This window comes from Volvox carteri (assembly GCF_000143455.1).
Source record: "Volvox carteri f. nagariensis unplaced genomic scaffold VOLCAscaffold_8, whole genome shotgun sequence".
NCBI lineage: Eukaryota > Viridiplantae > Chlorophyta > Chlorophyceae > Chlamydomonadales > Volvocaceae > Volvox > Volvox carteri.
In genome coordinates, this window is record NW_003307551.1 from 1,254,782 (window position 1) to 1,267,430 (window position 12,649).

General features: G+C 60.1%; 2 protein-coding genes across 2 annotated transcripts in view; one reads left to right on the forward strand and one right to left on the reverse strand.

Annotated features, from left to right (window-relative positions):
• Positions 1 to 1,488: 1,488 nt before the first annotated feature.
• On the reverse strand, positions 1,489 to 8,234 carry VOLCADRAFT_88277 (uncharacterized protein; the record flags this gene model as incomplete). The annotated part of the gene is made up of 8 exons (XM_002948007.1): positions 1,489 to 1,520; positions 2,974 to 3,009; positions 3,713 to 3,738; positions 4,014 to 4,443; positions 5,166 to 6,031; positions 6,161 to 6,936; positions 7,682 to 7,895; positions 8,026 to 8,234. 8 exons carry the CDS (start codon positions 8,232 to 8,234, stop codon positions 1,489 to 1,491), a joined length of 2,589 nt encoding a protein of 862 aa, XP_002948053.1.
• An 81-nt stretch (positions 8,235 to 8,315) lies between these two features.
• VOLCADRAFT_116604 (uncharacterized protein) overlaps positions 8,316 to 12,649 on the forward strand; it is a gene marked incomplete at both ends in the record, with an annotated part of 13,132 nt that continues 8,798 nt past the window's right edge. Inside the window, 4 exons of the mRNA XM_002947855.1 lie at positions 8,316 to 8,326; positions 11,118 to 11,928; positions 12,022 to 12,086; positions 12,435 to 12,603. Coding sequence (XP_002947901.1) covers positions 8,316 to 8,326; positions 11,118 to 11,928; positions 12,022 to 12,086; positions 12,435 to 12,603 — 1,056 coding nt within the window. The remainder of the gene's footprint in view (positions 8,327 to 11,117; positions 11,929 to 12,021; positions 12,087 to 12,434; positions 12,604 to 12,649) is intronic.

The following is a 12,649-nucleotide window of genomic DNA, read 5'->3' on the forward strand; positions in this document are numbered from 1 at the left end:
AAGGCTGCGCCGAAATCGGTTGGATGTCCGGGGGCCCTATGCTAAACAGGGGTACGATTTAGGTGTGGCCGGCATCATCGGCCTTTGCGCTTGGCCTATATACCCCAATTTGAAACTTAATTCACTGTGCTGCATATTTGCATCTGATAGTGCCCATGGACAACAAAATGGCGCATCTTATGTTTGCAGATGCCTAACCATACTGCATATTATAAACATGCGGAATTGCGGTGCTTTTAGAAATCACCTTTGGCCGTGGGTGCTTTCGTGGATTCTTATCTTTGAGGAAAGTGACTGTCGATCCATTTCTGCTTTCCTTGGCTGAGGCGAAGTGTTTTTTGCGGTTAACAAATCGAATGTGCGATCTGCGTTGCGCCCGAAAATGCCAACGCAGTGCGCACGAACATGGGGAAGTGAGAAGGTGGAGTTGGAAGTGGGATGTCACGCCCACTAAGCGCAGCCCGGTCAAGTCCTAAGTGGCCACTTTCTCCGGCGATGAGGCTGCGATAATCGATGCCGTGGAACACAGCCATCATCCTAAAAACCGCCTGAATCCCAACTGAATACACGCCATTAGTAGTTTTCTGTTGCACATAATGGAAGAGAGAAAAGGACTGACAGGCCCGAAGAAGACGGGCCTTACGAACGGAGAAAGAGACACCGCAACTGAACTATCGCGGGCTGCGCCGTGAACGGGCGGGCGGGCGGGCGCGCGCTCAACAACAAAAACAAGATAAGCTAAACAGCACAAAGCGCGCATTGCATTAAATGGAGAAACGCCGATCCGCTGGGCGAATTGGAATGTGGTAAAAGGCGTCAGCCGAATTCACCTTCACCATCCAAAAGCCCTCGACGCCCATAGGCCGCAGGGTGCGGAGGGTTTCATAGCGACACTTATAAGCCTTCTGCGCGATGTTCATCCTCCTCAGGTTGAGGACCAAACGCCAAGAACCACGGTCTGGCTTCGGGACACAGCCTGCCTTCACAACATGATCAACCGCACAGGAGCTCAGGCTGGCTGGAGAGGCCATACCGGCTAAGGATAGTGCACGATATCTGGGGTTAGTGTATGGGCCGGAACGGCAGTTCTGGGCCTGCCGTCAGCAGTTGTATGACACAGCTAGAGCAGCTATGTTCGCGTTGAGTGCAAAATTAGATAAGCTAAAGTTGTTCGCACCAGATGTGAGGATGAGGTGTTTCGATACGCAGGTACGAGCAATACTGTTGTATGGTTGTTAAGCGTGGGGGCCGTTTATGCTAGCTGAGGTCTTGGACAGGCTCAGGAGGCGGAGTGATGCGAGTAACTTTGTGGAGGGGCCCTTCGAGGCATGCCTAAAGGACAGAGTTGTGCAGCTTCAGATATCTTTCATGCGACAAATTGTAGGAGCTGCCAGACCAACACACCGCCTCCTGTTTGCAGAGCTGTCGCAGCTACCCCTACACTACCACGTTTTCAAGCAGGTGGTGAGGTTTCGGAACCGTGTCCGTTTACAGCGTGGGTCTGTGGCACACCATAAGAGCTGCATTCAACAATGCATGAACATGTGCGGGGGGGGGGGTCTGAATCAGCACCCAACCGGGACAAGGTCCCAGCTCTTTCTGATGCTGCAGGCTGCGGAGCCGGAACCCCCTCCGCCCCCTCCTCTCCTCGTCAGAGACCCCCTCGAGCTAACTCCCCATCAAAGCCAACATGAACTTCTACAACGACAAAACACCGGTACCCACCATCACAACCAGCATCCGTTATCCACATGTCACATCCGCACAATTGGGACTAGGACAGGCCCAGGCAGCATAGGCGAGCTAGGCGACATGAACAACATTCAGAGCTCTGGCTCTGCTTTGCACATAAAGTGAAGCACCCAGAAGCTCTTCTTTGTCAGTGTCGAGCCATCATGCGGCACTGCGGCAACGCCAGAGACGGAACTCCTGCAGCCACCGCGTCGGAACTGAAACTGCCATCACCTCAACTCTGCTATCAGCCGCCTTGAGGAGAATCAACCGCAGGCTCCAACAACACCTGATCCCAACTATATCCATTACCACGTTCGCCGCCGCCATGCACCCTTCGTGCGGTTCATCCATCCATTCCCATATATTCGAAGTCTGGGGGCCCCGGTAGGCGTCAGCGATGAATGCATGCACTGGGCGAACCGTGACTTGGGTCTGTGGAGGAGGTGGTCAGGTTTTCGGACGAAAGAAGCGCATTTCAAGCACCTTGCTGCTGGGGCGGTGCCTGTGGTGTTTATGTTGGTGATGAGGTGGGGGGGGAAAGAGCTGTTTTGTAATGTTGGTAAATGTTGTTCTAGTCCTTGTTGATGTTGTAGGCTAAACCTTGTTGTCCTTGTAAAAGTATTTCGTTACTGTCCAACTGTTTTTTTGCCCTTTGCGGCGGTGCCTCTCATCACCTATACGGCGAGAGACCCGTTGGAAGGCCAACGCGGGCCTGCCGTAATGCAGGTGCCAACCACCAACCGCCGCCAACCACCTGTCTGTCATGCCACCAACCCCACCCACAACGACCATCTACCTCCTCCATCTCCTCATTCCCAATCCCAGCTCCGAGCTCAACGAAGGGCAAACCGACTCCACCCAGCATACCCCCCATGCGAGGCGACCCGGCAACCGAACCAGTTTTACGCGTTGGCGACGCACCGACCAATTAACTAGTTCGTTAGTTAGTCACCAACCTCCTGGTTCAACTGTCAAATGTGCTCCGGCTCCCGAACGGCAAACGAGAGATCAATTCGATCTTGCCCGACTCGCTTCTTGGCGCCGTCATCAAGAGAGCAATACACCCCTACAGTAGGGCCCTCAGGTCTTCATCCGCTAAGCCGCTGTTGCCGTCGCCCCCTTGGCGACACGGCGAGGCGCTATCCCCGGGCCCCTCCCTGCCGCCGTCCGACCACCCATCGCACCACATCATCAGCCCGGCCACGAATGGCCGTGCCGCCCACCCCACCACAACCTCACCACAACCGCACGGCAGTCCATTGCCCGACTGCAGTACTGTACGGCACAAGAGAGATGGGGAATTTGGGGCAAAGGTAGTGCGCTCCGCAGGTCGGCCCCCGCGTCGCGCCCGCCCCCGAGGGGTCCGCTGCTGGCCTTCCCGGCCCCACTCCCACACACAAACCACTCCTACCCCAGACCATACACTATTGTTTGTGCGTCGACAAGTTGGGACTTCAAGTTATTGCTGCTGCTGCTGTTGTTGTTGTTGTTGGTGGTGGTGGTGGTGTGTACAAGTAGTGGAACAACAGCTTCCCAGCTCAATCTAAGCCAGCCCAGCCTCCGAGCTAGGCGGGCCGGGGGCTCCCTGCTCCGCAGCGGCTGCTGCTGACCATCCGCACCTGTTGGGCCTGCTGCTGCTGCTGCTGCAGCAGCAGTTCCCCTCCCACCCCCATCGCCACCACTACCACTTCGCCACCACCACAACCATGCAACGACAACAATTACACTACATACATACATACTTCCGACCCCCGCCAGAGCCAACGACTCTCAGGGGGAGGGAGCGCCCAACACAGCGGCTCGCCAGCTAGCCTGTCAGACGGCTGCCTACTAAGAACCAGAGGTGGGGGGGCCGACAGCGGTTGCGAAAGGAGAAACTCCAGAGGTCCCAGCAGGGCTCCCAAGCAGGGTGGCCGCCGCCGCCACCACCACAGCCAGCAAGGGTCAACCCAACCTCAACACACACACACACACACACCGGCGGGCTCCTCCACCTCCTCACAGCTGTTCACACGGGGAGGAAGGGTAGGAGGGCGAGGTACAGGTCCCCACCTCGGCGGCAACCTCGGACCCCAGCCCGGACCCCAACATGGGAAACCCCACCGTGGGTAGGGGGGAAAACCAGGGGCATGGGAAACCCGGGGCGTTCTCCAGCACCCCCCCAAGATATCAAAGCCAAATTAAACGGCTCCGGAGACATGCCCCAATACACACACAGACACGCACGTGACGCACTTTATCATCATGGTCCCTCCCTCCCTCCCTTCCCCCGCCCTCACGGCGCCCACTCCACTGACAGCAGCGGCCGACCCGTAGCCACGGGCAGCCCCTCCACCATCCGCCGATCCAAACGCGCACACCCTCGCACCACCAGCCGCCGACAGCCCGTCTGCGCCTGCACTGCGTAGCGCAGATCCAGAGGCTGCAGCTCTGGCTGTCCCACCAACTGGAGCTCCGACAACCGGCCAAGAGGTGCCGTGGCCAGCTGCTGCGGCAGCCGGGGATCGCACCCGTGTACCACGAGGCGGGAGAGGTTGGGGAGCTTCTGCAAGCGGCGCAGCAGCCGGGCAATCTCGTAGCCGCACGCGTCGCCTCCCAGGCAGGCGTGCAGCTCCAGGGAGCGCAGCTGCGTGAGGCCCCGCAGCTCCTCTACGGCCTTACGGAGGGGGCGGAACTCGCTACAGCGCACCAGAATGAGGGCGGACAGTGCTGCGGGGGGGGGGGAAGGGGGACACAGGCACGCGGAGGGGCCATGAAGGGCAGAATAGCGAGGTGTTAGGCAACGTGTGTGTGTTAGACAGCGTAGCTGTGAAGCGCCCGGGAGGGTGGCGTTGTCACCAGGGGGGGTTCGGGCACGGCGGGGGGGGCACGGGTCGGGTGTGCGGGCAGCATGGGATTGTGTAACATAATCGCCATCAAGCCAGGGCGGTCAGGACCAGGCGGTGGTGTGGGTGGGGCAGATGACTGGGCAAACCCCGGCTAGACGAGTGCATGGAGGGGAAGGGGAGGAGAGGACCGACTACCAAACCCTCACCACCTCCACCACCACCACCACCACCATGCAGCCCAGCACAGGCTTCCACCTGTCCTCCCCCCCCCCGCCCCCCCTCCCCCCTTCCCGCCAGGCAGGCGGCAAACGCGATTTCAGCTCACGTCATCCCTTTCTCTTCTCACGTCACTTTTCACTAGTTTTTCGCCGCCTTTACACCTATCTAGATCTGCTGCTCTTCTTCCGCTCTTATTTTTAATTTTGGCGTCTAGGTAGGTAGTTTTCCGATGTCGTCATCACTACATCATCCCGAGGACGGCTTCTTCATAACCGTCGACTGGTCAGGTATGCTTTCTTTACATCCGCCGTAACAGTCTTTCCTTGGCGTCAGCTTCACTCTCTCGTGTTCGTTTCCCCCCCCCCTATCCCTGCACACACTCACTGGTGAGCGACGACAGCGCCTCCACCCCGTGACCCGGCTTGCCGCCAATAGACAGCACACGCAGGCCGGACAGCCCCTGCAGCAGCCGCAGATGCAGGGTCAGCTCGGGAGGCAACAGCGACTGCGCCACACGCTGATCCAGATGACCCCGGCGAAGATGACCCGACGCTCCCGCCGCCGCCGCGGCCACTGGCACTACCAACTCGTCCGCCAGTACGGCACCAGGAAGCATTGCCAGCGGCGGCGGCGCTGCCGCCATCACCTCTGCTGCCGCCGCCGCCGCGGCCGCCACCGGCCCCGCCGGCGCATCTTGTCCCCTCTGCAACATCCGCCAGCCGCCTCCGGCGCCGCCAGCAGCAGCAGCACCCCCCGCCACGGATGCCGCCGCCGCCAGCACCGGCGTAGGCGGCAGATCTACAGCCCCGTTCCCGAGCTCCAAATGCTCCAGGGCGGGGAACAGCGCCACCAGCGGCTGCGTGAGCTCCAACCGGTCGCTCCTCAGCGCCAGGCGGGTGAGGCCCGTCATGACCAGCGATGTCGGGTTGTGGACCCGCAGTCCGGGGGCGTCAAGGGAGGCCAGGGAGGGCAGCTGGGCGAGCGCCGCCAGATCTGCCTCGTCCAGGGGGTGGGTAGTGGGACGGTGTACGATGAGGGAGCGAAGCGGCACCGGGGCCTGCAAGGCCCGGACAATCTGATGCAGCGCCACGTCACCCGTGGGCTCCTCCCGGTACCTCAGCTCCAGGGAATGCAACCTCCTGAGGCAGCTGAACCACCCGGCGTGGTGAGCCAGAGGCCGTACTCCACACACCGCCAAGGAGACGCTCGCCAGCTGGCTGATAGTGCACAGCTGCTCAAGTACGGCAGGGCTGCGGACGGGTAGGCCCCGACCCGCGAGCTCTATCGAGCAGCAGGGACGGAGCTTTACCAGGACCTGGAGCGCCGAAACCACGGGGGCGGCGTCGGGCGGGGCCGGTCCGCAGATGGAACAGCTGCACCGCGGCGGCGGCGGCGGCGGGGGAGGGAGTGGCGGGAGGGATGGAGGAGACGGGCCGTCAGGGGGCATGGGGGAGGTGAGCAGCCCCGCAGCCTTAGCCGCAGCAGCCTTGGCCTTCGCGGCGGCCGCCGCCGCCCCAGCGGCAGAGTTGCCGCCGCCGCCGCGACCAGCGGCGGAACCACCCGCACTTCCCGAGGCCGCGGCGGCGGCGGCGGCCGTACCAGAAGCAGCTGCGTGGTGCAGCAGCGCCCGCCAGTCCACCCTCAGCGTGACCTCCCCGGGCCCCAGGGCCTCCAGCAACGCCACCCATGTATCCCGGTGTATGGGCACCCCCTCACAACGGCTCAGGTCCAGAAGCGTCAGACCTTGCAGGTGACCGTTACCGCACCAGATCACAAAGTCCCGCAGGCACTCAGGACCCCCACGGCAACCAGGAAGAGTCCCGTCTTCTCTCTCCCGCGCAGGAGGCCCACCACACAAACCGCCGCTGCCGCTGCCCGGTAGCATTAGGCGAGTCTTGTTGGCAGTAGCTCCAGCCGCGGGCGACGTTACGGCCCGGCCGTTGCGGCGGCCGCCGACCCGCTGGGCCCGCAGGCCCGCGGCATCCCCGTCCGCTTCCCCGTCCGCCTCCCCGTCCCCCGCTGCCCCCCCCGCCATGACGAGGTGCAGCTCCCTGAGCCCCGGGTAGATGCTGTCCAGGCGGGGGCAGGCAAGGAGGCGCCAGGTGCGAGGGGACGCATCCAGGGCGCGGACCAGCTTGGTGGTGCGAGCAGCCACCTGGCGGGTGGAAGACGCGGGGCAAGAGGACAGCGAACGGGAAGAACAAAGCCATGACTCGAGGACCGGATATACATACATATGTACACACACACGACGGATGCGGTCCCCCTCAATGACCCAGGTGGGATTTGGACTCGGGTGGAAAAAGTTCGTTTTGCGACTCGGGTGAGTGAGTGTGACGGGTTTTCACGCATGCGCGTGAGAGCACAGCTGCAGCAAAAACAACAGCTGTAGCAAAACCAGCAGCAGCAACGCGAGGTGTCTGTACGACTGAACAATTCGAGCGGGTATGGATGGACAGGCCGCATCACTCGGCCCTCATCAAGATTGGGCAGTGTCAATTATATTGGCGGTGATGGATCGGAGGTGGTGGAGATGGAGGTGAAGGTGCAGGTTTTCAGGCGTTATCGACGTAATGGGTGAAGACGGGGAGGTGGCAGGCAGAAACGGGTGTTAAGAGGGGCGTTGGGGCCGAGGGGGGAGCCGCGGAGGTTCTCAGGGGGCCTCCTGTAAATCTGTTACTTACGGGTGGAAGCAGGCTGGGAGTAAGTGGCGCTGCGCCTGGACGCAGTTAAAGCGTTTAGCCACAACACGCAAGGGTGTGCGTCGTCAGGCAGTCGGTCTCGGCTCTGGGCTATATGCATTACCCCATGGTGAGGTTTGGTGCTTACAGGAACCAAACTAATATGTCAGGCAACGTGTTGGCCCACGGTGCTGGGTCAGAGCGAAAACGCATGCCCACCTGTAGATAAGTTTGGCGGCACGTCGCGCGAAGCGCCTTAAGGTCCTGGGCGTCCAAGCGTGCCAAGATTGAGTCCGCAATTTGTGGTGGTAGTCCAAAGAGCCAGTCCCGTTGCTGAATTTGTTCCCAAAGTACCGGGCATGGGCAAGGCTCGCGCTGCTTTTCGATGGAAGCGCCACTTTTCCGTGCAAATCGTCCTTGCCGACCACATGTGCTGGAAAGCAAAGGTACACCAGGAACAAAGCCGTCACCACGATAAACGAGCCAGTCACTCCCATGCAAGGGTGAGCGTAAACCGGCGACGCAGATTTTGCAAGCACGATGAAATTAGGTAAATCTCCTACCTTGCACCAATGCCTCCACGCCCGCGTCGACGCACTCGCTGGATGGCGCCCAGAACGACGAAGAGCGCCACACCGCTTGCACCAAAAGCGAAACCACGACGATTCCGCATCAACGTTGCTATCTGCTGCGAGCAGGCGTGCAGAGCCTCCCCCGCCATGCCGCGAAAACGTCCTGGCAGCAGCTGCAGCCGGTTGGCTGAGCTGGACATTAATAGCTTCTCAAGGTGTATACTTTACATGTGCTTGTACATTTCCGCTCTTATGGATTAATCAGCTAAATATTACAAGTGATGCCTCCAAGGTGCGCTCACACATACTGTTTCCGGACTGCTGCACATCGCAGCAACTCAACATGTGCATAGCTTTAGGCCCCCGAGGTAGCAATTTACAGCTGCCCTCAGTGCCCAACGCAGTAAGGTGCAAAGCCATGCCTTGCAAAAGCCAACTTTGTGTACGGCACATAACCGTTTTCCCAGCCAGTGCGAGTCAAACGATGACAACATCGTCCCGTGGCCGATGAGAATGCGTTTCGTTGCTGTAATTACACCATATACGCTTGCCTGTACAAGGCAAAAACTTGCTTGCCAGTTCGTCGAGGACAACTCTGGCATGCAGGCATCGTGGAGAAATGCAATGAGTACAATTGTGCTGGAAACGCTATAAAATTTTTACCTTGCAGCTCCGTGTTGCATATTGTTTCGCTGTCGTCGTTCGTGGTGATGCCGTTGGACTTATGTGGCCTTACCGACCTTGACACCAGCAACAACTAAATAACCAATCATTTACACGTTGGGGATGAGGCAAAGGTGTGCTAGTAACGACGCACGGAGGGGTTCACACGTGGACAACCGCTGCGGACGCGCGGAATTGTTTCTACAATGCCAGAGCAATACCACCTGCCCCACACTTCGGCACCAACGCATCTGATGGGTACTGCGGTGATCTAGACAAACATGCGCATTACCTTACGAACATTATATGAAACGACGAGTTGCGACCTGTGCCCGTTGCTGCGCTGTCAGCCGGCTTTCACGACGGATACCGCAACACCTCGCTACCGCTGCTTGACCCCCTGCAACCACATGTTGGTGCTAGCCCTTGCCGCCTAGCGAGGGCAACGCGAGTGTTGTGTGCTGACGTCCTGGCTGGTGGCTGCTGCTCCAGGCTGCTCTTCGCTAGCACTTTGGGTTGTCCCGCTGCTGCTGTGCGTCGTCGTCGTCGTCGTCGTCTGCTGCTGCTTCTGGGGTGACAGTCTAACAAGGCTGGAACCTTAGGGCAGGCCACTGTGCATCGCATCCCTCGCTGAGCACCGACGAGGCTACCCGCTTCCTGCCTTTCGCCTGCCCGCTGCCTGCCCCTGCCCTCCCTGCACCGTCCATCTCGTCAGGGGCCGCGACTGATATGATGGATATGCGCCGCTTGCACCTGCCCGGGCCATACCTGCCATGCGACGTATGCATCCCCGATGTAATCGCCGTGTTCCGTAACAACGCGTATAGATCCCGGAAGGAGGGTGTCGGGTGTCGCTACTCATAGACGGTATCCTCACACCTATGGGGCTTTGGGGCACCGCACTAAAGGAAGGTGACCGATGCCCAGAGCGGCACAGAGAAGTTGGGTAATTAGTTAGGACAAGGGAAGCAGGGAACTAGGATGTGGGAATTGCTTACAGCGGGGACGAAGCCACCGAACCTGAATGGCGGCGAGTAGCTCTCCATCTTTACGGATCAGGATTGATATTTGCTGGAGCACACCGTGCAGCGTCAGGGCTGCAATTGGCGGGGCCGACGGGGGGGGGGGAACTTCATACACAACACCTTGCTGCAATCTGGGTGTTCCAAGCCTGTGTTGCCTGATGATGCCATGATAACGTTATTTAGAGCGAGAGCACACATGGGAGTGAGTTGCTTGCAAGGACCGGGGCACTGATTGATGTGCCAGAGAGAGAAAGATGGCGTAGCTGCGATAAGCCTGTGTAGGGAGTCGAGGTGTCGAGAGCGCTTGTACAACATCATGCAGGTGCGTGAGTGGACGGAAATTGCATAATTGTATAAGTGCTAAGAAACGGGATTCTTTAGCTCGAGTTCTTGGCAACCGGGCGAATGCAAATTGCAATCATGCGACATGTGCATGTCATGCTATTGCTGAACTTGTGAAAGGCAGGGCAATGGATATTTTGCTGTGAAATTATCCACTAGTCGGTCTTATTTGTCTCTGATGGTCGTCACAAGGGTACGCATTGTGCTGGAACCATATCGGCACGACTGCCTGGCAGCAAGGCAACTACGCAAGCTTCAAGACTTATGATAAACTGTGCAAGAACATTTGTGCACAATTTTCTTACTTAAGAAGTTTTAATTTGCTGTCTAGCCAAGATGTTGCTTAGGTCACGGAAGCCTTTGTCATCGAGGGTTCCGGTTTATCCCTAAGGTGCTATGTGAAGTGACTGATTATAAGGACAGTGTTCTTTTTCTAATTCTTATTCATTGCTTGGTTCTTAAGTGCCATATCAGGCGGCGAGCGGCGGCCGCACCGTTCCACTTTAAAACGTTGAGGCACTGTTACACGCGTCCTTGTTCTACGCATAAATGTATGAGTAGCTTGAAGACTTCCTTTTCGTAACTCAGAGGCCTAAGCTGTGAGTCAGCATCGCTAAGACGTTTGGCTTTTCCGAGTGGCCTTCAGTTGCCTTTGGTTGGATGTGACGGCATTATACACCTTGACCAAGCCTGCGTCATCACCATGGTTTTCGCGGCGGCAACTCCAGCTTCGTCACCACGCACTTCGCGCCGAGCCCTCGCAGCAGCACAGCTCCAAGCCCTCAGCACCGTTGTATCTCGCAGCAGCATAAATCCCAAACATCATATCCAAGCCACTTGGCCGTGTGCTACGGGTTGGCAGCTTACCCGTCCCTGCAGGCCCACAGGATGCTACATCCCCGCCTCCGCCTCAACAGCTGCCACCACCAGCAACCCGCACCTTGCCAAACCCCCATCGTGGCCAACTTCCTCAGCCTTCTCCGCATCTGCAGCACCTCATCTCCCAGTGTCCACGCCACCAGTCTTCTCAGGGCCTTCCTCCCTGCTGCTCAGCAGCAGGCGGTCATTCGCGATTGCCACTTGCGGCCACCGCGGCGGCGTAAGCCGCCGTGCTCTGCTGGTACTTTGCCGTGCTGGCAAGTTCGACGATGAGCGCCCGCTCAGCCAGCTCCTCAAGCACTCCTGCCCCTACTGCGGGTATTCCATCTCTTCCAAAAACTACGGAGGCCACCACACGAAGAGCTGCAAGGCGCTTGCGGAGGATCCCCGCGAACGGGAGAGGCGGGTACAGGAGTCCGAAGCCAAGTTTAAGCGTCTCCGGGACGCAGATGGCGGAGGTGGCGGGCGCCGCGTTTCCGGCGGGTTGGAAGGCCGCGGTTCTCCTCCTCCTCCTCCCTTGGCGGCGGCAACTAGTGCACCTGCCAGAGCAGCACCAGGGCCACGCGATTCCGTGGCCCGGGCGCGGAGCGCCGCCACCCTACAGGCACCTGTACGCGGAGTGTTCTCGCCATCTCCCCTGCGGGGTGCGGCTCCAGAGGCCAGGGAATCCCCTCCACCACTGCGGCCGCCCGCCACCCCCAACCCCGCCTGGGGCGGTGCCAACGGCTCCCCTCCACTGCCAGCAGCAGCCTCCAGAGCCCCGCCCTCTCCTCCCCCGGGCCCGCCCCAACCGCCAGCGGGCGGCCCCAGCAGCCAGTCCACACGTGGTTCAGGTCCGGTTTCGGAGCCCGAGGGGGGAGGCTTGCCAGGAAGGTATGGGACGGTGAGCGCGCCGGCGCCTGGGACGTTCGGCAGCATCCCCTTGGGAGCCGCACTGCCCGGTCAGGACGGTGTGAGGGCGGGGGCCAGCTACGTGGCAGCGCAGGTAGGGCAGGTAGGCCAGCCATCTGGGTCAGTTGGCACCTTGCCTGGAGCAACAGCCGCCTTGCCCCACTCGCACCCCCATCTGAACTCGCAGCAGCCACTGCAGCAGCAATCGCCCTGGCAGCAGTCCCTTACACCGCAACCGCAACCGCATGAGAGGTGGCCCCGGAACCCAGCGACAGGCGGCACGGCCGCTGGGGCGTGGGGGGCGTCATCGCCACTCGCCCCCCCGCCCCCCGCGGCGACCCCGGGCCCGGCAGCAGCAGCGGGCGCCTTGGGGACTTGGGCTGGTTCCCCGGCTGCCCCGGTCCCCTCAGGCGCAGGTCCGGGAACGTTCTCGCCGGGTCCGCGACATGGCCTCACACAACAACAACAGCAGCCGCAGCAGGCGGCTCCCTCGTCAGGCCCTGTCCAGGGCGCGTGGGTACAAGGCCCCAATCTCGGCAACACCACCCGCAGCTACACGCACCCGCTTTCCTCCCCTATGACGCCTCCTCACACTTACAGCGGTAATAACGGTAACAACGGTACCGGCCATAGGGTGGGGCTTACGTCAAATGGAAATGGCACTGGTTTCGGTGCGGGGGTCAGCAGCAGCGGCAGTGATGCTGATGATGCTGATGGCGGTGGTGGCGGTGCTTATGGCAATGGCGCTGAGGCAGCTTCCACGGGCTCGGTGGGGTCAGAAGCTGCTGCTGCTGCTGCTGCTACAGCGGCGGCGG